At 41.1% G+C, this 27,672-nt stretch overlaps 2 protein-coding genes across 4 annotated transcripts; one reads left to right on the plus strand and one right to left on the minus strand.

Moving 5' to 3' along the window:
- Positions 1 to 7: 7 nt before the first annotated feature.
- On the minus strand, positions 8 to 14,485 carry lcmt2 (leucine carboxyl methyltransferase 2). Of its 3 annotated transcripts, none has more exons than XM_078262629.1 (14): positions 14,295 to 14,485; positions 13,069 to 13,187; positions 12,123 to 12,204; positions 11,834 to 12,014; positions 11,565 to 11,721; positions 10,946 to 11,135; positions 8,783 to 8,890; positions 8,184 to 8,271; positions 7,285 to 7,512; positions 5,383 to 5,628; positions 4,718 to 4,815; positions 3,772 to 3,959; positions 3,049 to 3,184; positions 8 to 910 (listed from the first exon to the last, which is right to left on the minus strand). In XM_078262629.1, the coding sequence occupies exons 1-14, from the start codon at positions 14,391 to 14,393 to the stop codon at positions 746 to 748; spliced, it is 2,085 nt and encodes a 694-aa protein (XP_078118755.1). In that variant the 5' UTR covers positions 14,394 to 14,485; the 3' UTR covers positions 8 to 745. The 3 variants fall into 3 exon arrangements, with proteins under 3 accessions (XP_078118755.1, XP_078118754.1, XP_078118757.1); XM_078262628.1 differs by having other exon boundaries at positions 13,069 to 13,193; XM_078262631.1 differs by lacking the exons at positions 13,069 to 13,187; positions 14,295 to 14,485 and adding an exon at positions 12,583 to 13,040.
- A 326-nt stretch (positions 14,486 to 14,811) lies between these two features.
- rab5b (RAB5B, member RAS oncogene family) lies at positions 14,812 to 25,874 on the plus strand. Its single transcript, XM_078262634.1, has 6 exons — positions 14,812 to 14,921; positions 17,021 to 17,327; positions 17,782 to 17,933; positions 19,903 to 20,025; positions 21,094 to 21,187; positions 23,261 to 25,874. The coding sequence occupies exons 2-6, from the start codon at positions 17,162 to 17,164 to the stop codon at positions 23,374 to 23,376; spliced, it is 651 nt and encodes a 216-aa protein (XP_078118760.1). The 5' UTR covers positions 14,812 to 14,921; positions 17,021 to 17,161; the 3' UTR covers positions 23,377 to 25,874.
- The last annotated feature ends 1,798 nt before the right edge of the window (positions 25,875 to 27,672 follow it).

A 27,672-nucleotide genomic window follows, 5' to 3' on the forward strand; every position in this document is an offset into this window, starting at 1 on the left:
AAAAGTCGATATTGGACTATGATTTTATTTGACTATTTTGTGATTTTGAACTGTGGTCTCACGAATAAAAAACCTGCCCAGTAAAAGCAGACTGAAGACATTTCTTTGGATTTTCCAAACATAAGTTGTTTAATGTCTTTCGAACCTTTTGTGCCCTTGTATACTTCTTAAGCGTGATTTATGGTTCTGCGGAGGCTCCACGCAGAGCTTTTCGAGCCTACGTAAGTGGGCTGATGTTTATACCTGTGCGATGGTGTGTGAGTCGATCTCTAAGAGAATAGCAGTCTCCCCTGTTCTTTCTGACCACGGTGGGAAATCTGTAGCAGGAAAAGTTAACCCTCTCCTGGATTTCATGTTGTTTGTGGAGAAGGAGAACCAGGAAAAGGAGTCGGGGGAAATGCAACGCTACCAAGCTACGGCCGAGCGACATGCGTCGCCGCGACGTGTAGTTACATTTCGAGAGCTGCACGTCAGGCTATAGCGTAGGGTCTGTGTCTCCACGTACCTATGTACGTATCCACGGCCTCGATTTAACGCAGAAGCATAAATCACGCTTTACTTAGACATAACACACGTCAGGGCTCAGAAACAATAACACGTGTCTGGAGAAGAAAGCTCTATTCAAACTGTCCCAAATAGTTCAAGTTTATCCATTTCATCTTGTCTGAGATGACTGATGGTTGGAGTTCGGACTGCCACAGTTTAAGTCATTGATTTGAGCGGCTTAACCGTTTCACACTTTACTTCATCCCAGCGCAGGTCTGAGGTCCACAGTGACAGGCTGAAGGTTGAAGTGAGTCCCAAAAGAGAAACAGTTTCCTCCCCCGCCTATCAGGAGCAGCTCTGGTTCCTCTGAGTCTGTCAGCTCGGAGCAGAATGAGTGGAGCATCAGAGGCCAGGGCACCGACATCTAGAGATGGCAGAACACAGAGATTTATCAGACAGTATCTTGTTTAAAGGTCCTATGACATGCTGCTTTTTGGATGCTTTTATATAGGCCTTAGTGGTCCCCTAATACTGTATCTGAAGTCTCTTTTATATAGGCCTTAGTGGTCCCCTAATACTGTATCTGAAGTCTCTTTTATATAGGCCTTAGTGGTCCCCTAATACTGTATCTGAAGTCTCTTTTATATAGGCCTTAGTGGTCCCCTAATACTGTATCTGAAGTCTCTTTTATATAGGCCTTAGTGGTCCACTAATACTGTATCTGAAGTCTCTTTTATATAGGCCTTAGTGGTCCCCTAATACTGTATCTGAAGTCTCTTTTATACAGGCCTTAGTGGTCCCCTAATACTGTATCTGAAGTCTCTTTTATATAGGCCTTAGTGGTCCACTAATACTGTATCTGAAGTCTCTTTTATATAGGCCTTAGTGGTCCACTAATACTGTATCTGAAGTCTCTTTTATATAGGCCTTAGTGGTCCCCTAATACTGTATCTGAAGTCTCTTTTATATAGGCCTTAGTGGTCCACTAATACTGTATCTGAAGTCTCTTTTATATAGGCCTTAGTGGTCCCCCTAATACTGTATCTGAAGTCTCTTTTATACAGGCCTTAGTGGTCCCCCTAGTACTGTATCTGAAGTCTCTTTTATATAGACCTTAGTGGTCCACTAATACTGTATCTGAAGTCTCTTTTATATAGGCCTTAGTGGTCCCCTAATACTGTATCTGAAGTCTCTTTTATATAGGCCTTAGTGGTCCCCTAATACTGTATCTGGAGAGTCTCTTTATTTATATAGACCTTAGTGGTCCACTAATACTGTATCTGAAGTCTCTTTTATATAGGCCTTAGTGGTCCTCTAATACTGTATCTGAAGTCTCTTTTATAGACCTTAGTGGTCCCCTAATACTGTATCTGAAGTCTCTTTTATATAGACCTTAGTGGTCCCCTAATACTGTATCTGAAGTCTCTTTTTATAGACCTTAGTGGTCCACTAATACTGTATCTGAAGTCTCTCTCCCGAAATTCAGCCTTGGTGCAGAATTACAGCCACTAGAGCCAGTCCCACAATGAGCTTTCCTTAGGATGTGCCATTTCTGTGTCTGTAGCTTTAAATGCTATTGAGGAGGAGAGAGGGGGGACAAGGTGGAGGGTGGGGGTGTGGCCTTCACCAACTGCCATGCTTCACTTGTTTTCAAGCCATGATGTCTCTCTCTCTCTCTCATGGGCGGGCCAAATTCTCTGGGCGGGCAAAGCAGAGAAAGGGGAGGTAACCTTTCCCCTTATGACATCATAAAGGGAAGATTCCAGATCGGTGCATCTGAGCTTTCATTTTCTCAAAGGCAGAGCAGGATACCCAGGGCTCGGTTTACACCTATCACCATTTCTAGCCACTGGGGGACCATAGGCAGGCTGGGGGAACTCATATTAATGTTAAAAAACCTCATAAAGTGACATTTTCATGCCATGGGACCTTTAATAGATCTTACCCAACCTGAGGATACATGATCAAAGAAAAATGCATTGCACTTGGCACTTGATGCCACTTTTCAGGCAACAAACCCAGACTCCTACAACCTGAACTTTTAAACGTACACGTTCCACCAAAACAAGTTCCTTCCCGAGGCTATTTTGCAGCGGCACCGCGGTTTTTCTCCGGTGCTTAGCACAAGTGATGGTCAAATGAAGCTTCGCAAACCACTGTCTTTATTTTCTGCGCCACTAGAGCCATTTTCTGAGCCACTAGTGTCTCGAGATAACTCTTGTTATGATTTGATACTATAAATAAAACTGAACTGAACTGAACTAGATGGCGCTCAAAGAAAAAGGTTAAAGGAATGGCAATTCAGTGTGTTTTCAACCCTTTGTTTTCAACAGAGAACGCCAGATAGTGAGCTCAGAAAATAAAGACAGTGGTTCGAGCAGCTTCATTTGACCATCACTACTTAGCACCGCCCAAGACGATTGTGATTGGTTTAAAGAAATGCCATTAAACCCAAGCACGTTTTCCTCCCGTCCCCGAATGCTATGTGGAGTAGCCAGACTCTCCTCCAGTGCGCTTTGGAGGAGGGTCTGGCAAAGCAGGACTAAATGTATGTAAACTGACCGTGTCCAGGCTGAACTCCACACTGCTGCGCGTGGTGAGGTTGATCATGACGACACCTGGTACACCGTCTGAATGCAGCCAAACTCCACCAACCACAAGCAGCTTTTCACCAATCACATGGGCAGAATGAGAGTACCTGAAACAACGCAAATAAGAGGGTGGTTTTCTAACATAGACACTTGACAACATGGTTTTGTTTTCAGGGATTCTGCAGCTTTCACCAAGACAAATTTAAGAATTCTTTAAGACCTTTTGAAATGAAATTTAAGACCTATATCATGACATAAAAAACAGAAACAAAACCCCCCGTCAATGTCAGAGTCCAGAAACATGGGCAGGCAAACTTGCGCTTTCCTATAGCTTAAGAATGAAATCCGTTCCGAAAGAGACTCGCGCAGCCTCGCACTCGGCTGCAATACAAGTTGCATTTTGGTCTCATTTGTAGTCATAATACAACGAATTATATTTGGTTTAGCGAGAGAAAGAACACCACCACCACTGAAACAAAAAAAAAAAACATTGTAAAGGGCTGTGGGAACATTTCAATGAGAACATTTATACCTGTTTAAAATCATTAAAGACCAAGAACACAAATGTAAGGCTTTTTAAAGGCGTACAAATTTTGATTTTGAAATTTTCAGCTTTTTAAGACTTTTTTAAGACCCCGCAGAAACCCTGGTATTAATAAATTGAATGACGTGAAAGCTTAGAAACACAACAGACCTGGGAACAGGAGGGGGCTGCACCTCTATTCTTTCCCAGGAGAAGCCTCTGTCCGTTGGCCTTAACAGTGCGGTGTCCCCCAGTGGTAATCCCCTTCGGTCCAGTCCTCCAAACACCACCACACCTCCCTGATATGAACATGCTGAGTGGGTATGGCGGGCCGCCGGTGCTGAGCCCTCTACCTGGATCTGTAAATAATATACATACACACACTGAGACTCATGCAAGAGAACATTTTAGTGGGGCGACCTCTAGCTCACCCAGTAAGAGCGTGTGCCCCATTCCTCTCCTAATGGCTGTTTCATGCTTCTTGCGTTCAGCCCGGTCGGCGCGGTGTGAACCGGGCTTAAAATCTTGGAGCGTCTGAGATTTTCGTGTTGCAATGATTGGCTACAGGAGAGAAGAAGTCTGTTCTTTGAGCCGCTCTGACCACAATCAGTATAAAACCCCAGACGGTTCGCGGTGACAATGTGCGCGGTCTGCAGGTTTTTTTTGGACTCATACGGCCTTCGGAATTAAAACAGCCCCACATCATCACATCCCCTTCACCATACCTAGAGACTGGCATGGGGTACTTTCCATAAAATCATCTCTCAATGCAAATCAAACCAGCTATTAGGCTAACTGAAATAAAACCATGCCAATCTCTAGGTATGGTGAAGGGGATGTGATGATGTGGGGGGGGGGGCTATTGTAATTCCAAAGGCCAAGGGAACTTTATCAGGATGCATAGTATCCTGGATCCATGCAATAACTGGCCTTTAAAAATAAAAATCAGCCTGCTTCTAGAAAATTGGCGTCATTAAAGGTTGGATTTTTCCTCATCTTTTTTAATTAAGGCATTAAGATCAATTTCCAAAAGATGATTTTTTTAGTCCTATTTTTAGTCAACTTTAGCATGGGTCTATTCACTTATGCTGAGCGCTGTACATGAATAGCGACTGACCTCAGTCCAGTGCTGCTGGTCTGGACACAGGAAGTAGCCGTCACCCAGAGCTGCCTCAGATTCATTCTTTCCACCAAACACAATCAGAAAGTCTTTACCTGCAAAACAAACGAGAGAGAGAGCTTTATGGTATAATCAGTAAGTACAGGGTAACCCTCAGGGTTCTCCAAGTTAAATTCAAGACTATCATATTAAAAAAACAAGACTATTTGTAAAAAAACAAATACTTTTGTGGCCGGGTTGGCTCAGTAGGTAGAGCGGGTGCATATATATTTAGAGGTTTATGCCTTGATGCAGAGGTCCAGGGTTTGACTCCGACCTGTGATGATTTCCTGCATGTCTTCCCCCTCTCTATCCCCTTTCTCACCTGTCCTGTCCATTAAAAAGGCAGAAAAGCCCCAAAAAATAATCTTAAAAAAAAAATACTTTTAAGACCTCACGGGTAACGTCAGAAAGCTTTTTTTGCACACCTCTTTTGTCGGGGAGGTGCGTAGGATATGATCAAAAGTAGCAGATCTAAAGCTTAGAGAAAGTCCCGCACACTTGCTATACGCAAGCAATAATTTATTTAGAGAAACGTTTCGGTCTTAGACCTTCATCAGGTAAAGACCTCACGGGTACCCTGTAAGAAAGTAAGAACTAAAGGAATTCCTACTTCATCTCACCTTTGTGACTGACAGCAGTAGTAGTGTGCCTCCATCTTGGCGCTGGTGGTTCCCCCGTACAGTCCATCTGCTCCACACAAAGTTTCACAGTGTCTCTGTCCTCTGAGTCGAGTGGAACAGGGGCGCTGCGGGTGTCCAGGGTTACTCTGAAAAGGCCTCTGATTGGGTTGAGTGGAGATGAGCGACCCCCGTATACCACCACACCTCCCCCAGGAAGAGAGGTAGCGGTGTGGTAGAGTCGAACACCTGGCAGAAGGCAACACAGCAACCCAACTGTTCACACTGGAGGCTCACATGGTCACACTTTACTTGCAAGTTTGATGATACGACTAGAAGAAAAATGAGTAATGGTCATTGTGGTGGAATTTCCCGGAAACACCAAGTTGTGGTATGCTGAGACAAAGGGAAGACTTAGACAACATCAGGTCATTTATAGGTCACAGGTCAGGGGACGAGAAGATTCAGCCAGTCTCTTCTAACCAAACCTGTTCATGTGTAAATATGTTTGTCTCTACAGATTCAAGGAGTGTACACAGCTGCATGATAAGGGACTGTTTTGTCTTCTTTTGGAAGTCGTCGGGCCTGCCACACTTTTGCCTACTTCCCAGAGAGTGAGAGGCGGAACTAGGCATTAGCATCTGATACTTCCCAGAGGGAGAGAGAGGGGGGCTTAACTATGCTTTAGCATCTGTGTTTACTGCTATATCTTTGTTTACCTTAAAGGTTCAGCTAAATGTAACGCCTCCAGCATGAGTTTAAATCCACCTTCAGGAGGACAGGAACTTCAGAGAGTTGGGACGGCAATGCACAATAACACATGGTGGTTAAACTGTACTGCCTGCTTAATTGTCTCCTCCATTGAGTGTTCATTAAATGCTCCTGAGTAAGTCATCAAGGTCTCCCGAACCTTCTTCACGTATGTGAAATGAGTTGTGCTGCTCCTGAGTTTTTACTTAACTAAGGATTTTGTACAAATGCCTTGGTCATTGTGCGTTCCATTTACCTCAGAAGTCGGAAGCCGGAGCACGGATTGACGTCACCCCGTGAGTTGACCGCATTCCATTAAAACACGTCATTGTGGGGTTTGCTCTATTCAGGTTAGCCATTGTTAGCAATACCAGTTGATAGCAACGCGTTACGCGTGCATACAAACAGCGTAACTAACCTGTCGACAGAAAAAAGCTGGACAGTACTGTGTTTAAGATTTAATTAGACACAAATAAGACACAAGTGTTAATAAGCTGTATGTTACTACAGCTTTCACTGCTGTTGACGTACGGAGCAGCCATGTGAGGTTTCGAGGTTGGCTTGCTCGGGGTACGGTGAGGCTCTCCCACTTCAAAGTCGAAAATCTGACTTCAGGGGGCGTGTTTCCAACTTAGAACTCGGAAATACCGACTTCAGAGTACAAATGGAACGCACCATCAGTGCTGCTAGAACTGAGAGATACACTTAAAGGCAGGAATCCTGCTGCAGGACTCCTGCATGAATGTAAAAGTTCTGATTCAAGCTGAAACTAACCTTTTATAGATTAACTACACCTTTAATTGTTTGCAAATTCTCTCTAAATGTAGTGTAAGACTACTACACTAAGACTACTACTCAGGTTTTAGATTTTGGGTTATTTATAATGTGATAGTTACTGAGTGTGACAGTTAGTTTGATCCCTTGTTTATGGGAAATGTACGCGTGTGTATGTATGTGGGCGTGGATAAGTGTATTGCATATTGATGTGATTTTACATATATTCTTGTAATGGAATGTCTGTGATGTAATGGGTATGTATTTTGTGTCTAATGTGGACCCCAGGAAGAGTAGCTATGGCGTCAGCTAATGGGGACCCTTTTAATAAAGAATACTGACAAAAAACAAAAAAAAATCAGAAGCAGCAAGTCCTCTCACCCAAATCTACTGATGGTTCTACACTAACAGATCTCCAGCCTTTCTGGCCCCAGAGGAGGGTCCTAGTCGCTGGCCCCCTGCCTCCTCTGCTAGAGCCTCCTGTCAGCAGGACCTGCCCCGGGCTCACCGACGTGGAAGCCATCCCCAGCCCCTCCATACTAACTGGTACGGTCCTCACACTCAGGGCTGTGGGGCTCCAAGACGGGCAAATGGATGGCACTGAAGATACTGGGGCGAAAGAAACTTTTTGTTAGTTGAAAAGTAAGGCAGCTTTATTTGTATGGCACGTTTCAGCAACAGGGCAATTCAAAGTGCTTTACATAAAACATTAAAGAGAAGTTCAAAACGATTAAAAAATTAAAAACAGATAAAATATGAGAATACAATTTACAGTGCAGTATAAGAAATTAACAATTATTTAAAGACAGGCAACATAAAAAAAAAGGTCTTCAGCCTTGATTTAAAAGAACAGAGTTGCAGCAGACCTGCAGTTTTCTGGGAGTTTGTTCCAGATATGTGGAGCATAAAGACTGAACGCTGCCTCCCCCTGTTTAGTTCTGACTCTGGGGACAACGAGCAAACCTGTCCCAGACGACCTGAGAGGTCTGGGTGGGTCATAGTGTAGCAGCAGATCAGAAATGTATTTTGGCCCTAAACCGTTTAGTGATTTATAAACCAGCAAACGTATTTTGAAATCAATTCTTTGAGGGACAGGAAGCCAGTGCAAAGACTTCAGAACTGGAGTGATGTGATCCACTTAGTGAGGACTCGAGCAGCAGCGTTCTGAATCAGCTGCAGCTGTCTGATTGATTTTTTTAGGGAGACCTGTAAAGACACCGTTACAGTAGTCAAGTAAGGGGCAGTGGTTTTCTATGAGGGCGAAATAAAGTGATAGCTACCTGGAGCTTGCGAGAGTAAAGCCTGTGTCATCAAAGCGCCTCGAGATGCAGTGAGGATGAAGTAGTGGGAACATTTCTGGTGCCATTCCTGAGGGTTGACAAGATATCAACTGGCGCAATAAACACATTGCAAAAGGCTGCGACATATCGCGAAAGACAGATTTATGATGTTATTTGAAAGATAGTATCAGTAGAAAACTGCACTTTAACATGTACCTGTCTTTCTTTTTACGTGGTGCCTTTTATATTCAATTCAATGTTGAAACAAAAGATGGTTGGAAATGATTGTGATGATGATTTGTTTTAAATTCACCAAGCAATTTGTTGTCTTTTAGCAGAATACTGAAAGCAGCAGAAGGGCAGAACTGAGGACACTTAATATCTGTTTCATTTAGCTCAAGTAATATCGTTATCGCGATATTATACAATGTTTATTGCATATGGCGTATTTCACATTCTCATATCTCCCATTCTCATATTGCGTAGCCCTAATATACAGTCATCCTGTTCAATATTATGATTACTGGGAAGTATGGTTTTATACAGCGGAGAGACAAGTTCACAAAATAGGAAGATGCAAACCCATTTCAACAGCTGACCTCATATTCATCGAAAGGCTCCAGGCTCTCCACTCTGCCTCTCTCCTCCTCAGGGACCAGCCCGAAGTAGAAGTCATTCATATCCAGACACACACACTGCTCCCAGCCCTGGAGACAAAAACACCACGACACTATCTGATTAAACATTTGCACGTACTTCATAGAAAGAAAAACAAAAACAAAAAAACAGAGAAAAGAAAGAGAAATCAGCAACAATAATGCGATGTAGTAATTTTGCACGTGGACTATGGACTGTCTGACTACCTCTGATCACTATACACTTTATTAATGCACCTCAACAATGCACTATATATGATCATACTGCATTCTGTCTCTACTATTATATGGACTGTCTGATTTCTCAGAACTCTATGCACTTTAATAATGGACTAACATGATCATACTGCATTCTGTGTTTTATGTCTTTTTTTAAGCACTGCTATAAAGAAAAAGCACTTTAATGATTGCAGTACTGGTTAGATGTTGAACTGCATTTCGTTGTACTGGTTGTCCTTACTTGTGCAATGACAATAAAGTTGAATCTAATCTAATAAGTATATAGACCGACTCACGGTGACATCAACACGACAATCACGACATACACGATGTGTGAAATCAGCAAACTTGTTTATTTCTGTAACTGTAACCAATGTACTCCTAGGTTTCCACAAGTTACATTTAAGACTTTCTAAGACCTTTTTAATACCATTTAGAATGAAATGTAATACCTTTATTACTTCATAAACATACTGGCAAAAGTATGTAGGATATAATGGAATTTCAGAAAGCATTTTAGGCTATGAAAATAATTGTTTACCAAGTACTTCAACTTAATACCACATTTAATTGTAGTACTCAATACATATACTGTACATGCTTTGTGACAATATACGGACAATGAAGGAGTTATTTTATCTTATGAAAGGACAATACAAATGGTAGACCTTAGTGAACAAAATTTGAGACTTTCTAAAACAATTTAAAGTGCTCATTTTATGCTTTTTTCCCCTTTCCTTTATTGTGTTATATATCTTTTTTTGTGCACATTATAGGTTTACAAAGTGAAAAAGCCCAAAGTCCACCCCAAAGGGACTTACCATCTCCAACAGAAAACACTGTTCACAAACTGCTCCAAACAGCTCTATTGTAGTCCAGCCTTTACTTCAGAGACAAACGTGGTCACTTTGGAACACACGTTATAATGCTCACCTAGCTGCTAGCATGGCACGCCCTCATACTCTGCTTCTGACTGGCTAGTAGTCCTTACCTAGGTACTGTCAGGGCACGCCCTCATACTCTGCTTCTGACTGGCTAGTAGTCCTTACCTAGGTACTGTCAGGGCACGCCCTCATACTCTGCTTCTGACTGGCTAGTAGTCCTTACCTAGGTACTGTCAGGGCACGCCCTCATACTCTGCTTCTGACTGGCTAGTAGTCCTTACCTAGGTACTGTCAGGGCACGCCCTCATACTCTGCTTCTGACTGGCTAGTAGTCCTTACCTAGCTACTGTCAGGGCACGCCATCATACTCTGCTTCTGACTGGCTAGTAGTCTTTACCTAGGTACTGTCAGGGCACGCCCTCATACTCTGCTTCTGACTGGCTAGTAGTCCTTACCTAGCTACTGGCATGTGCGACTCCCAACAAAGATGGAACAGAAGTGCGATGTCTCACTCTGTAGCTAAAACAGAGAGCTCAACACACAGGGTGAAAAGAGGAGCTGCAGCAATGTGCAGTACAACAAAATATGGTGTTTTTTTTCAAATTAAACCATGTAAACCTATTCTGATATAACCTCTAAATACAATTATGAAACTGAGAAAAACTGAAAAATGAGCATAATATGAGCACTTTAAGACTTTTAAGGCCTTATTTTTCAAATGTTATATTTAAGACATTTGTAAGACTTTGAGGACCCCGCGGGTACCCTGTGATACGTTTAAAGATATAAAGTTAAACACGGAGGTCCAGCCTTTCTGTCGTCTCTGCTGTGATTATTTTCTGTGCTGTGTTGCTTTGCTAGCGTCTTTGATAAACCAGTTGTTCCTCGTCCCCCGTTTGCTCAGCGCCGTTAAATTGTACGTACGGGACGTAGGAGTTTTCTACCCGGAAGTTAGTGTAAAGCAAACATTGTGATTGGGTCTATATATTGTCTGCATACTGGCCTTGTCCAGGAACCGGTTCCTCTGTGCAGCAGTGTCCGGGTGTTGTAGAAGGGCGTGTAGAGTCGAATTTAGTTTCTGGAAATGATCTTGCATGATCCGACCGAAGGGATCAAGTGGATGTATCTGCTCATACATAACGAAGAGTGACTGTGGCAGGAGCTTTGCCGTCCAACTAATGACAGCATCCGACCTGGAAGACACACAAGATGAAACAAACAGTAGAGCTGTACGATCATAGCTAACATTAAAATGTATGAACAAAGTACATGATTTTAAAGGCCTAGCTTGTATATTATGCGTACACAAAAGGGGTGATATGGTCCCCTACATTCTTTTTATTTTCAAATCTTTTCATGTAAGTTTTCAACAGACTTACTTTACATCACAGTAATTAACACCAGGGGGGGGGGGATTTTTGCTTGTTCAAAATAAGAGAGGAAGGCCTCTCAGATTGTAAATCATTTTTGCACAGAGCCCCTTGTAGAGTATCTAAGTTGTTCAAGCTTGAGATGTGCTATAACACTTTCTATCCACTTAGAGCGTGATGGCGGCTTGACCGACTTCCAGTGGGTCAACACCGACCGCTGGTCCCCTAAATAGACCAAATTGCCGTACTTACCATTTTGTTTCCATGTAGGTAAGCACCACTTCAGAGAGAATTAGGGTGGGGGCCGCCCAGTCCAGCCCCGCTGCACTCAGAGCCTCTTCCACCTGGGACTCCTCTCTAACATCCACCCCTAGCAGACGGTACTGACCACTGGACACGTATACAGGCCCTGGAGACACACAGGCAGGCATACGCTTCTGAAATCTAACATAACTTCTATGGCACATGACAAAGACAATCTTCTTTGAATCTCAGTGAAATGTGCGAAAGGAATGACAAACCTGTACAAGAAGGCAAATGGGGGTCCAACATCCCCCTCAGCGTGCTATCAGAACTGATCAGGGCAGCCTTGCGGCGAGTGACATCGGGAAAATCGACCTCAAACACAACGGCCCTGTCCAGCGCTTCATCTGCGCGGAGGCGAAAATACGCAGAGTCAAACCCTGCGCCCAAAGACAGAATCTAATAACAAAAAGAGGGAAGATAATGACAGAGGGAGTGAGAGGGAAAAAAAAGGGGAACATATGCAACCTTTTCCCACTTTCTACATAAAATAGTCTGCTAACTTGCCTGTCTCTTTGGGCAGTTGTCAGTAATGTGTAGGAACCTCCTCACACAGTGGTCCACGGCTCTCCAGCGCACATAGTAGCCCCTAAAACATGCAAATAATAATTCATTCGTACAAAACATATTGTTATCATTATGTACCAAGCCTGGGTAATGCCAATAATTTCCTGAATCTTTACTTATACATTCATGGTGAAAAGGCATATATTAAAAGATCGATTTCTGAATTTTATGAATCAATATCAGATCACGCAAACAAAGTTTTTGTTGGAGAATAGATTATTTTAACCTTCCATATACAACTGTATACAATTTAGGTACATACTGTAATATTGAGCTCTAAGAAACCGTGATAGACGTGTTTCACTATTTTCTGATATTTTATAACTGATACATCCGTAGATTAATCCATAATAAAAATCCTGATTTCGTTGCTGTTTAGTCTATCATTATTTTTTTTTACTTTTTATTAAATTTGGGTATGACAAGATCTTGATCCCTGCTAGTCTTTATCGAAGACGTTTCATTTCCCGGATGGTGCAGGTGCCGCCGGAAGTTCCACCAGATGTCCCTCATTTCAGCAAGATGTCCGTCCCCTTCCTCTTTCTTTGTGTTGGCGTTCTAAACTCTGGGGGATTTGTGAGGACTATGGTTAACTGCTCCTCAGATCTCTGCAGGGTAAATCCAGACAGCTAGCTAGACTATCTGTCCAACTTTTGAACGTACACATGTTGCACCAAAACAAGTTCCTTCCCGAGGCTATTTTGCAGCGGCGCCGTGGCTCCGTCCGGCGCTTAGCCCCGCCCGAGACGATTGTGATTGGTTTAAAGAAATGCCAATACCAGAGCACGTTTTTCTCCCATTCCGGAATGCTGTGTGGACTAGCCAGACCCTCCTCCGCAGCGCTGTGGAGGAAGGTCTGGCAGTGCGAGACTAGATCCCTGCTGACCTGTTGATGAGCGGGGCTCTTCTGGCCGCTTTGCACACAAAGTGTTGGAGGAAGACATCCTGGAAGTAGCCCAGCGCTGCAGCAGACACCTTGCTCACCACACTGCTGTCGTTGGTCCCCTGTACCTAGGTCAAGCAACAACAAAAACACAGAGCCATCATAACTGTGAATGCCTCAGCCTGTGACCAGTTTTTAAGCCAAGGACCCCTTAACCGAGACAGACGGATCAGGGACCCCCTACTACATATGGTATAAAATGAAGATGCATATTAAACTAGGCCTACAATAACATGTGGGTGTCCTAAAGCTTTCATACATACCTTTTTAGTGCATAGCATACTAAGCTATTGAAATAGGCCAGTAAGCCAATCAACAATGTTTTTTTTTTGTTTTTGTTTTTTTAAATAAGCTGATTTATATTTGCTAATAATATGTTGGATTCATGTTAAGACATTTCTTTTACTTTCAAAAAAATGAACAATAATTTGGAGGACCCCCTTGGGGTCCCGGACCCCCTGTTGAAGATCTCCGTTTTAAAACATTAAAATGATGTATGTATTTTTGGCTCACTTATCTTATCTGTATCAAAATCCAACCCAATCATATCAAGTATCAAAAGCGCAAGCACTTAATGCATAAACATTGCCCTGTGAGTGTTACACTTTTATTGGATTACTGATGTATCAGAATCAGGTTTATTGCCTAGTATGTTTTCACATACAAGGAATTTGCCTTGATGTTTTGACGCATTACAAAGAAATTAAAAGTACTGCAAGTCAAGAAGCATAAATAAAAATTGACAATACAGTTTGTAAAAAATATTATTAAATACACGTACAATATAACGTTTTTTAGGAAAGAGCTGTACATTTGTGCAGAAAAGCGTAAGTTCAAGATGTTTGCTGTCACACCGGTACAAAGTACAAAGGTGGGAAATGCCTAAAAGTAAATGTTGTAGTAGGCTGAGACCAACCACATTTTATTCACCGTTTAATCTATAAGGTCATCATGTTTTTGTATGTGAAATCTTTATTTGTGAAAGAATTAAAGCTGTCAATTAAATGTCATGTTAGAGGAGTAAAAAGTAAAATATTCCACTCTGAACTATAGGAGAATAGAAGTATATACCGGTGCATGCAATGGAAATATTCACGTAAACAACAAGTACCTGAAGCTCTATACTTTCCATATCAGGTGTTGCTAGCTGTAGTGAATGAATCACTTACCGCGGTGTCCCTCCCCTGCTTCTTTCTGTTTGTCGTTGGCATAATGTCAGTAAGCACTTCGAAGGTAAACTCCGGCACACGTTGTACAGTGCATAACATAAATATGAAAGTTTTCAGTCTTGAGAGGAGTCCGCAGAATCAAAATAATTCAAACATCCTTCATGTGGTAAAGACTTCCGAGTGACTTCCTGTCTGTGTTCTAGCGCGCCCCTGGTGGCCTGGAGGCCACTCGTAAAACTCGGTTAGTGAATGCCGTTCAAAAGTCCATTCAGATTATTTACACATTAAGGGTAATATTTGTAAATGCGGTGGTAATATGCTTGGCTGGACCTTGATTTTACAGTTGTTGTTGTTGTTGTTGTAAATGAAAATATTTGTCTTCGGCTAAAAAAAAACAAACGATGATAAACGTCCACATTAGTAAATTTAATCGAAACTGAACATTGTAAAAATGTGAAGTCACTGAGGGTCCGCTGGGGTTGTTCTTCACAGGTTTGACAATGCGTCACTCCGTGCGCATGCGCCAATTTACAGGAAGCGTTAACGTTTTCTTTTACCAGCTGATTTAGCCAAATTGTCAACAGTCAAGCCTGCGATAGCTCCGCTGCTGAAACGACAGTATATACGGTGAATATTTTTTATATTTTCCTCTCGGTAGCTATATGTTATTTAAACCAACTGCTAGCATTTGTGTATTTAATTGGGCGTCGAAATATATATTCAGTTTTGTCTCGTCCGACCTGAGTGGCCGGAGCGGTGTCCCATTCGCACATAACGCAAGATAAGGAGGGCTGGTGATGTGATAACATGTAACGTTACTGAGGGAATAACCTAAACGCTAATAGTGACAGGGGTGCCGGGCACACGACAATAAGGACGCGGAGAATGGTTTAAATGACAATTTTGCTGCAGTGATGGATGTTTAGCATTGGTGTCTATGAGGTGGGAGACAGCAATCTGAGGCGCAGCATCCCTGCTATTAAAGCTCAAGTTTCACTGCATGATATGGGACAATGCTAGCAACGTACAATACTTTCAAACATGACTCAGTGGCTCAATCAGTGAACACAGGGGAGACATTCAGGGCTTATAAGTGTTAAAGGAGACATATACATATTTTCAGGCTTATATACTTGTTTTGGTTTTCTACTAGAACATGTTTTAATGTTCAAAAAAACATTTTTCTCATACTGTCCATACTATACCTGTATTCATTCACTGTCTGAAACGCTCCGTTTTAGTGTCTGTCTTGTTAAGCCCCTCCCGAAAAAGCCCATGTTTTGATTGGATTGCAAAAAAATAAGGCGCACCTTTGCAAAGGTGTGCTGCGTTCCAAATTGCATACTTTTTTCTTTTTACTTTTAGTATGTACTGCAGCTGCCCGTACAAAGTACTTACTTTTGTGGCAGTATGCATACAATTGGGACAGAGTACTTAGTCATAATATTGCACCTTGACCCTCTTGGAATTGGAATGAGCTGTCATCAGGCCAGGCTGTGTTCTCTCAGCGGCTCAGTCGATGTGAAGTATGAGGATTGTGGGTCAGATTAGCCAAAAAAGCATGTTGGCTTGCATACTGCAAAATGCAACCGAATGCAGTAGGACATCCGGGTATTTATGGCTAAAAAATAGGATGGTAGTATGGGAATTGGAACGCACCTGTAGTTCAGAACCTGCATGTGACATAGGAAGGGGAGCCAAATCTTAAAGGTCCAATGTGTGGGAATTTCTCCCATCTAGCGTTGAGATCATATATCTAATGAACTCTCTCGCACCACGCAGTTCAAAGTACGTATCACAGCTACGGTAGCCTTTACGCTTCAAAAAGCCGGTCTCTTGCTTTTTTCAATATCCTTTTTCTTTTTCTGGGCGAAGAAGAAGACTGAAATTTCTGAAATTTGGATTTTGAATACGTGTGGTCCTCAATGTTTCCTTCTTCAAACTTTCCGGGGCCGGGAAGCTACGATACCCATTAGCAGCGTCAGCAGCACCTGTGAGTTTATCATGTGACAGAGAAAACAAGCAGAAAGGCGGAGCAGTATGTCCTGTATGTCCCTTACCGGCTAACGTATTTCAAGATGGAGCATGAATATGGAGCGTCTACCCCAGTTCATGTGAATGTAAATGTAAAATTTCAAGCCAAAAGGAATACTTGGAATTGATGGTGGTGGTCAATATTCATGAAAAAGGACAAGTTTGTGAAGAGGCAACACAGATTTTTATAATTAACAACTAAACACGTTACACACTGGACCTTTAATGGCTGGTTGAATCCCATGTTTTCTGATCTAGGCAGCCCACAAAAAACGGACTGGGTTGTCTTATTTTACAGAATGTGGGTTGGTAGACACTCCAGATACCCAAATGTATGTGCACAAGGACTGGAAAAGTGAGTTTTTCATGTCATGATCTGTCCCCTTTAAGGAATGCAGCTGCTGTTTGTTTTACCTTTGCAGTTCTTGTTTTTAAGCTGTAAGTCCATTCTGTGTAACACTGACAGAAATGAAAAACCAAAGTCAAATTCCTTGTGTGTGTACACATACTTGGCCAATAAAGATTCATGATTCTGCAATGCAAACGTGTCATTTGCTATTCCTGCCAACAAAATATCCACCCTTCCTTGGAGAGTCCACTGTGTTTTGCCTGGAGAAAGAAACAAAATTGTACATGAGGTAAGGCATTATGTAACCTTGCACTAAAACAAAACCTTTCACTTCTTCATTCAGACAGAACAAGGAGCGAAGAGAGGTCAAGACACCAATCGGCAAGACTTGCCTACACTCTGGAAGTGACTGACATCCCAGAAGCACCCATCTCCACCCCAGGGAGGAGGCCCAGCCCCCCTGCCGTCTCCTACGCGGGCCGGTATGAGCTCCAGAGGGAGTGGAAGCCGCTCCAACGGCACACTACCACAAACCAAGATCTGCCAGTTCAAGCTGGTGCTGCTGGGTGACATGGCTGTGGGCAAATCCAGCCTGGTGCTGCGTTTCGTCAAGGGACAATTTGATGAGTTCCAGGAGACAACCATAGGAGGTGTGTGTGTGTGTGTGTGTGTGTGTGTGTGTGTGTGTGTGTGTGTGTGTGTGTGTGTGTGTGTGTGTGTGTGTGTGTGTGTGTGTGTGTGTGTGTGTGTGTGTGTGTGTGTGTTAAAGTTCAATCAATCACATTTTATTTAAAGTGTTATTTTAAAGTGTTTATTTAAAATCACCATTAATATGGTCTCAGTGCACTTTACAATTTAAAGAAACACAGAACTAAGAGACAGCAACAAAACAATTGAACAGCCGTAAAGCAGTAATAATAAACAACACAAAACCAGCAACATGAGAGAATAAGTGAACAAGGTTGGTTTGTGAAGGACGCAGAAAGGATGGCGTGTTACGGTTGGCCATAGTACGATGAGTAGAGGTGGGTTTTCAATCTAGGTGATCGAAGAGGGAAGCAAACATGCACCTTGTAACCTGTCATTTCTCTCCTTCATGTCCAGCTGCGTTCCTGGCTCAGTCGGTGTGTCTAGATGACACCACAGTGAAGTTTGAGATCTGGGACACCGCAGGACAAGAGCGATACCACAGCCTGGCTCCGATGTACTACCGTGGCGCTCAGGCTGCTATCGTTGTCTTTGACATCACCAAGCCGGTAAAGTATAAAAAGATTCAATTCAGTAGTTACTTGTTTATGTAGATCTGGGCAACAGTGACAAAATGTGTCCTAAATATGATTCAGGGCAACGTGACATCATGACTTGGCGTAAACATACACGCCACTTTTCTAAAGCCAAGTGGCGTGTTATCTGTACGCATTTTGAGCTATCCGCGTGTATGTCTACGCCGTATACAGCGGACGTGTTGCAGACTGATCTCAATAAGTGGCGTATGTATGACACGCCAATTCATATGCCATTTTGGTGTGTTATCAAGACGCATAATCGCTTTTTGGACGGTTGGGTTTAGGAAAACAATAACAGGGTTGGGTTTAGGACACATGACAAGCGGGACACAATTCCCGGTCTCTTGGGTGAAAGTCCTGTGTTGTTTGACCCATCCGCCACAACGTCCAACCTCCCTACACGGATTTTCGCCCTTTCATACTACTCGCTACACCGTAAATTGACACGCAATCGTAAGGTAACGTTGTTATTTATTTATTTATTTATTGTCTGCACAAGCGTTTTCAACGTTTTAGACACAGATATGGTGATAATATAGAAAAGGAGTTGTCGTGAGGAGCTAATCACTGGAGGTGGACTTGAAAGTAAGAAAAAAGTGTCACACACTTTGGCTCGGATTGTTGATTTGAAGAAGGCCTGAGGGCCAAAACGTCGTCAGAACTAGTAGAGATATGCATATGGAGCCAGAGTTTGCAGCACTTTTGCCTTGCTTTCAAATAATAATGGTCCAAAATGATGTGAAATTACTTTTTTTTTTTTTTTTTTTTAAAAAAAGTTACAGATCTTCCACAAACCTGGGGGGGAAAAACCTGCCTGCAGACGTGTTTGTCAGACATTCATAGTTTATTTCACTCAGCTAAAACAGTCAAATCAGGGCTGGGCAATAATTCAATATGATCATTTATCATCTTTCAATGGAATCCTATCGTGATGAAATCATATATCGAGATATCGTGATATACAATTACGTTGTCTAAATTGATACTAACACAGCTCTACACAGTGCTAAGCACACACTAACTCAATTTTCTCCGAAAATCTGTTGTGAGGGAATATCATTTGTAGAATTGCAGATTTGTTTTAACGTCACACCATTGTTGTACATCTAAACATAGTCAGTATAAAGCTGGGGAAATAATTATTTCTTTTTTCTCTGTAATTTCACTTGAAACTGTTTACCACATTATTGATGATTCTTTATCTAAAATCTCATTGTAAAAAAATATTTTGTGAAAGCGCCGATTGTCAATCCCCGAAATATCGATATCGATGTATTTGGTCAAGAATATCCTGATTTCAGTCGGATTTCCTCCATATTGCCCAGCCCGGAGTCAAATACATGAAGAAATAAATGTTTACTAACTGTACCACAGCCTTTAAGGCCAGAAGTTACATCACAACATTAGATACAAAGCATCCAAGACAATCTGATATTAATGTATAGCAGTATACGACCCAGCTCTATGCATACGTCAACTTTAGGAGGCGAGCAGTTTGTCATCGGGGACAAGGTCTGCTGGCTGTCCCCCCAGAGTCAGAACCAAAAAGGGGGAAGCAGCGTTCAGTTTTTATGCTCCACGTATCTGGAACAAACTTCCAGATAACTGTAGGTCCGCAACAACTCTCAGCTCTTTTAAATCAAGGCTGAAGACCTTTTTTTTTTGAGGTTGCCTTTTTTGAATTCATTGTACTGCGTTGTGAATTATATTCCTGTATTCTATGTCTTTCGTTTTGTATTCATTTCTAACTGCTTTTAATGTTTTATGTAAAGCACTTTGAATTGCACTGTTGCTGAGATGTGCTATATAAAGAAAATGGCCTTGCCTTGCCCTAACTGATGAATATTCTCAATGAACAGCTTCGAGGAACTCTGCCATTTTTGCCTGGTGTTTACGTGTGTGTTGGTGGTTTATCTTACCTGGAGCTGTGTTTGTGCAGGAGACTTTTGAGAGAGCCAAGGCCTGGGTGAAGGAGCTGCAGAGGCAGGCCAGTCCGAACATTGTTATTGCCCTGGCCGGGAACAAGGCCGACCTGGCAGAGAGGAGACTAGTAGAGTATGAGGTAAGACACTCCTGTGCAACCCGTTTTTTTGGCTAATACCTTACTAACTAACTCAAACTGATTATCTCTCTGAAGTTGCATGGTAATCAACTGCTGATGACAGGTTACGTATGTGTTAAGAAAAACGCCGCATACAATATTAAATGAAGGTAACTGTTCACACAACACAGTAACGTGAGCTTTTTAAATGAGCTGATACATGGTCAGACCTCATTAGCTCTTACCAGTGTATCTCCGTGTGTACTTCGTCCACAGCAATCCCACCGATCGGTCCCAAAACGTCCCAGTTAGAGAGGTGCATGCCGTAAACATAGTCTTTGTAAATCTTTACAATTATTCCCCCGAAAGAACCAAGCAGGCCTGCCTTGTTGCACGATTTACATTTTCTTCAAACCTTGCCATTGTCAGAGTGTAGCTCGCCAGCTCAAAGTTTGTTGTCGATTTCCGAAGCGAAGGGATTTTGAGAACGGCAACACACAGAGAGCGGAAAGAGAGGGGAAAAGCCTGACGTCCTCACAGTGTCAGGCTTTATCCTGGAAATGTACTTCTGTTAATCCAGACTAAATAATTGTTCACAAAACATGTTGACTATAAATACAGTATTTGGCTGCTTTCAAATACTGGTGGTATAGTACTTACGAGTCAGCGGGTGCCTGACAAAACACGCCTCCAAAACAAACTGCTTTGTTGCAGAAGCTGCACGTCACAGTTCCAAGATTTGTGCATTGTGGTCACGGGTCTGGCTCTACTGAGGGCCTGCTACTGCTAAAGAAACATGGGCTACGCTTTACTTGAAGGTATCTACATAAGAGTGACATGACACTGTCATGAACGTGTCATAAACATTATAAACAAGTCATAAACGTTTGACATAACGCTTCTGTCGTTGGGTTTTTGTCATGACAAGTTATGGTTAGGGTTTTTGTGTTCATGACAGTGTCGTGTCACTCTTATGTAGATACCTTCAAGGAAAGCGTTACCGAAACATTCAAGTTCTTTTCAGCCTTTTTAGTGTTTGTATTTCTGCCGATGTTATAGTAGTATTTGTTTGTGTGTTGTATGGAAAAGGAAGCCCAGACGTATGCTGAAGACACTGGCTTGCTCTTTATGGAGACTTCGGCTAAGACAGCCATGAACGTCAATGAGCTCTTCCTGGCCATAGGTGAGTGTCCGTTCATATAAACGAAAACAATTTGACTTTTCATTTCCCGAAGAGAATGAGATTTAGGCCGCAAGAGTTATCACCCTCACTTAGTAGATGATACATGTATGTTTGGTCCAGGGTGTTTGCGCATGTTAAAAACGTCCTCACAGATTTAAGTGAAATTGGGAAGAAAGTTAAAGGTGGAGTCAGCGATTCTAATCCAATACACTTTTTTTTTTTTTTTGGTCAAATTCAGCAATTCACCTCGCGGCCGTTCTGTGTGCGCTGGGGAAATAATTCCAGTGTTCATATACAGCCCTGGCCCTGTAAATGGGAAACAAACAAAGGTGACTCAAAGCGAGCCACACAACACTAATCCAGCCAAACGGCAAAAGCCCTGTTTGTGCTCATGCACACGACGGGGGGGAAAGGCCATGGATGTATAAAGAGAGAGGCAGTGGGAGCAAGAGGGACAGTTACAAACAAATAATTCAAAAAGAGCCCTGACAGGAGGGGTGTATCTGTTTGGGTGTTGGAGTTTGTCTAGAATCCACTTTTTAAGCCACGAGCCGATGAACAAGTGATTTTATTTTAGATGCTGATCTAGATCCAAGAATCCTTGAAAAGATTGACAGACATTGTGAGATATGAGGATTTTGTAAAACACATTTTCAGTGTTCCCTCCTGGAAAAAAAAAAAAAAAGCCATGCGTTGATTTAAAAACATGAGGCACATGTATGCCATGATTTCTCATTCTCACACTATGTGAATTTTGCAACTCAAAAGATTTCTTAACAGCGCGACACAGATGCTATTTGAAATCCCCCTCCCCTCCTTATTTTCTGATGAATATCTGCACATATCTGAATGAACAAACACAGTCTGGTGCATGGATAGGGCTGGGTTGAAATAATCGATTCTCCAAATAAAATCTTTGTTCGAGTGATCTGATATCTATTTAAAAAAAATCCCCAAATCAATCTTTTAATTCATGTCTTTTCACCATGGATGTTAGACTGGGTAAACCCAGCCCAGACTGGGTTGACCTGTACGTTTTTCTAACCTGCTTCTGTTACAAATTTGAGGGAACCAATCACAAACTGCCCAGACTAATGTTCAATCTTAAAAGATTGAGCTTGGTTTGGTGATAGCCAGACTACATGGACGTATCTGTCACGTTAGTCCTATTTAGCCATGGGTCGGTTACCGGGTTTCAAGGTGTAGTCCTATGAAGTAAAAAAGTACTTTAAACGGTTCTACTCTTACTGTCAACATTAACCTGGGTCATTATAAAACTGATTTGAGGGTTGCTTCTTGCTTGTACAATTTACAGCAGAAGTTCTCTGAGATTCACTTTTCTATCCAAGTTAAATTGGTGTTGTAGCTGAAATTTCCCACACCAACATGATATTGAATCGGAAATGTAATCTAATCAGGACCTGGTGAATCCAATCGATTCGCAAATCATTGGCGATACCCCGCCCTATGCACCGATCCGTGATTATCTCTCACTGTTTTTGATGTGGCTCTTAATTCAGATGTGGATACCGGGATTTTTTTTTTTTATGATTTCTTAACAACATTGAGATATTATATTGTTGTTATTTTTTCCTGAATTTATCTCATTTTTTTGGATTTAATTTTTTTGGTGTATATATTTGAGTACTTTCTGGTTAGAAAGAGTCTGTTCAACACTTTTTAAAAATGCCTCCTCATTCAAAACCCAATTTCAATACGTAAGGAGTAAATCTCATCAGAGTCAGTGAGCCAATCAGCACGCAGCATGCTTCTACCAAGATTTAATCATGTTTGTGATTGGCTGTGTAACGTTACACGTCGTAGAGACACGCAGGGAAAAACTCACATAGTAGGAGCCATTTGTGCCATAATGTGTAATGTTGCAATTTTCTTTTTGTTTTTATAAAATAAAATCGAAAAAAAGTATTGTTTAGGAACCGGTATCAAAGTCACAACACTGGTATCGGTATCGAAGATTTCTGAACGATACCCAGCCCTATTCAATTGTGATAAAAAAATAAAAAAAAACTTAAGGTTAATATGTCAAAATATTTCTTTGTCTTCTTAATGTAGCAAAAAAGATGCCAAAAACAGACACCCAAAACCCTACACATGCAGCGCGACATCGGGGAGTCAACCTCCAGGACCCAGACGCCCACTCCACTCGAGCCTGCTGCGGTGGCAACTAGACCTCCACAGCTCCCACCAGTATTCCACCATCCACACCACCACAGCCCTACAACCATCCCGTCTCCTTCAACCAAGTTAAAAGGGGGTGGGCCTGACGCGGGGGGGACCCAGTGTCCACTCACTCCCTTCCTTCCTTCCTTACCTACCCTCCACTCATCCTCCTGTCAGAGCAGACAGAAATTCAAAAGGAGAGAATAAAAAAAAAAAAAGGGAAAGGAAGAGCAAACCGAGTTGGAGAAGAAAGCCACGACGTTTCACACGTCTGTCTCCTGACCAACTGAGATTCTGCGTTTTGAAAAGTACGAGGAGGAGGAGGAGGTCTACTGAGAATGAGAGGAGGACAATATATATAAAAAAAAAAATTAAAAAAAAAGAATGTGGAAGACATTGGCAAGCCTGTTGTAGTTTTATAGCACTAATTGTGATTTTTCTTTTTTTTTTTTTTGTTCCGTAATTCTGCCTTGCATCATTTCAGCCACAGCCCCGATTGCGTAGAAATGCACAAAAACGAGCAGCACATAGCGGCGAGTGGCCAGGTAAGGAAAAGGAAGTCATGAAAAGAAAAAAAGGGTCAAGCCAAATTGTTAGGTCGTGACTGCTTTCTTCTTCTCCTTTGTCAGAGCTTGCGCCCGCTTGCTTTGCTTCCTCCTAGTCCTGAATGGCACAGATCCTGCTGTGAATAATGCCACATGCTGAACCCCCCTGGAATGATCCCATGATTTGTAATCCCTTCCCTGGTGTCACTAGCCCTGGCCACAGGCTCACAGTAGATAAGACCCATGGCACAGTTTGCCCTAACATAAGTCCATTTGTACGTATTTATTGTCCGGTGTTTTGACTTCTCTCTCTCTCTCTCTCGACTGCTCCAGTTGTCTCCGAGGCGCTCACGTTTCTCCTCTCACGTCCAGATAGGAACTCATCATGTGAGGAAAAACATTTCAACTTTAAAAAGATTGATGATTTGACATTGTGTTTCTCATTAATACATTTTGGTCGGACAGACTTGGTTGTTTTAATAAAGGAAAAAAAAAGAAGGAAAAAAAAGAAGAAAAAAAAGATTGCTGAAGTGCCGTGTTCCTAAAAACAGTTAGGGGGTTTCAATGGAAAAATGTGTCTGTGGCTCTTCACAGCAACAATATAGACTTGATCTGCAGTGTCTATAGTCCCATGACATAATATTTTTGCTGTATGAGCAGAAAACAGTTAACTCTAACTAATGTCTTTAGCAGAAAACATCTCTCGCAAACATACAAGTCACATACTCGCTGTATTTATTAAATGGCTTAATCTTATTTTTCCAATTGTCACAATGAATGATTAGGGCTTATTCAGTTTCTCCAGAAAAACGTGATTATGCGATCGCATAATTCAATGCATAATCAGCCAAAGTCCGCATATTTATGCGGGGGGGGCGCGCATTTTTTCAAATACGCCGCACTTTCGCCAGATAAATTACAGATTTCCACGCAAAATATGCAGAGCTTGCATGATTTCATAATCCCCGCATTTTCGTTGCAAAAAAGTCACATGTATCTTAGCAGAAAGTTAAAAAAAAAAAATGTTGCGTTTACTTCACACAAGAGCAGCCATTTTCCCCTGTTGACATGGGAACGTTATGAAGCGACGTTGTGAAGCGACGTGAACATCGAAAAGCTGCAAACCCCGCGATGAAGCCACGAGGAAACCGCAGTTTTTGCAAGTTCCCGCAATTTCATCGCATATAATTGCATAAATATCCCGCATATTCCATCGCATTTTTTTTAAGAAAACATGCCGCATGATCAAGGATTTTTGCCCGCAACAATCACAAAAATACTCCGCATTTTTCTGGAAGGACTGATTATTGTAATAATGTCAATGTAATAAAGAAATGTGGTAGTCCATGTATGGCTCTGCTCAGATGAAATGATTGGCATCAGATGAATGAAATATTAGGGAAGGAATGGAAGGCGGGAGTAGGATAAGAAAATATGACATTTGTAATAAACCTGTACCGTGCCCTGTCGGAGAAAATCGGCCCATTGTGTTTAATGTGTCCCTCTCTGCCCCTTTGTCCTAAGGTTAAGTTGTTGGTGAACATGAAACCATAGTGATCTCCATTTAACTTAATATGATGCTCTTTAAACAAATGAGTGGTGTGCTTGGTTGCTGTCCAAGGCTTTGGCTGAAGAAAATGAGGCAGTGAATTAATGAAAACACACTCACACAAAAAAAAAAACAGAAGTGCCTATTCCCAGTTTCTTTTTTTTTTTTTTTTTTCTCTGTGAATCATGCGTTTGTGCTTAGTAGGCAAAGTGCAGGAAACATTTCCCTGACATTGGCTTGTACTAGAAACCAATAACTTGGCACTCGCTCATTAGGCTATTCTGTATCGGCTCTTTGTATGGATGTAAAGAGATTTTGTCGAATACACTGTATGTTAAATATTGTCTTAAATTTTAATGAAAGTGTATTTTAGCAGAGCACACTTGTAAACATGGAATGGATCGTTTAAAAAGGGACTCTAATCAATGTTATAAATCTGTTTGATTTCAACAAATATTGGTGTCCAGGAAATTATTTTGTTCTGCTTTTTTTCCAGATTCAAAACCAGACGAATTAGAGCTCATTGATAAAAAAAAGACATTTGAAGTACAATGCCATTTTCAAATAAAAGCTAAAATGATTTGTTCTTCCCCCACACACACACTAACAGCACATTATGTAAATTAAACAGCATTCACTTCCATTCATTCGTCAGTGATCACAAGTAGGTTCGGTGATCTGTGCAGTTCAAAACAAGACTTGATTTCTCATAAGCATCTGAAGTATGTATCGTGTTCAATAAAGCTGTGAATGGCGCTCTGAGTGCAGAATGTTGATTGCGTTTCTTTCACTCGCTTCAGTGAAACTAAAGACGTTGACAGCCAAGTGTTCCCCCTATAACTGTACAGGCCAGAAACATCTTTTGGTTACACTTCACTTGAAGGTGTCTACATAAGAGTGACATGACACTGTCATGAACGTGTCATAAACAAGTCAAGTTTATGACATAATGCTTCTGTCATTAAGTGTCATTTGGTTTTTGTCATGACAAGTTAGGGTTAGAGTTCATGTGTTCATGACAGTGTCATGACACTCTTATGTAGATACCTTCAAGTAAAGTGTTACCACTCTTTTTATGGCAAAAAAGATGCCAAATATTAGACCCCGACCGATAAAGGATTTTTAAGGCCAATACCGATACAAATATTTGATGATTGATATAAAAACTCTGATATATATATCTATACTCTATATATATATATATATATATATCTCTATATATATATATATATATATATATCTCTATATATATATATATATATATCTCTATATATATATATATATATATATATATATATATATATATATATATATATCTATCTATCTATCTATCTATATATATATATATATATATATCTATCTATCTATCTATCTATATATATATCTATCTATATATATATATATATATATCTATCTATCTATCTATCTATCTATCTATCTATCTATCTATCTATCTATATCTATCTATCTATATATATATATATATATATCTATCTATCTATCTCAGATTTTTAAATCTTTTTTTTTAAATCCAGAAATGCAGAAAAAACAGATTTCCTTAACATTAGTTGTTTAGGAGTCCTCACTAAAATAATGATAATGCAGTTTGTTCTATTGTCACAAGAGAACAGAGGAACATCAAAATATATTAAAGTTCTGATAAATAAAACGTATAAAAATACAAACTTAAGATATGAAACTTAAAAGTCCTTTAAACAAAAAGACAATAACACCAAAAAAACTATACAACGCCAGAACATGGTTGAAGGGGGTTTCGTCCGTTTTTAGTTTATTTTTTTAATATTCAAGAATCAGAATCATTTGTCATTAAATGACTCTGATGAATGAATATTTAAAAAAAAAAAAATAATAATAATAATAGTTTGGAAAATGCCTAATATCGGCCGATAATATCACTCCGCTGATGTATCGGTTGGGCTCTACCAAATATCTATTGTTTGATTACATTTTATAGCATTTGAAAAAAAAAAGATAAAAGAATGTTGAAAAAAGTGACAGAAATGTTGGAAAAAGCTTCAAAAACATGAAAAAACAACAAAAAAAAACAAAAAAACGACAAAAACATTGGGGAAAAAGTGACAAAAAAAACTTGGATAAAAGTGACAAAAAAACGTTGAAAAAAAAGTTTACATTTTTAATTTTGACCCAGAAGAACAACAAAAAAGTTGCATGGTGGACAGGAAGACCAC

Source organism: Sander vitreus, chromosome 11 (genome assembly GCF_031162955.1).
Source record: "Sander vitreus isolate 19-12246 chromosome 11, sanVit1, whole genome shotgun sequence".
Classification (NCBI taxonomy): domain Eukaryota; kingdom Metazoa; phylum Chordata; class Actinopteri; order Perciformes; family Percidae; genus Sander; species Sander vitreus.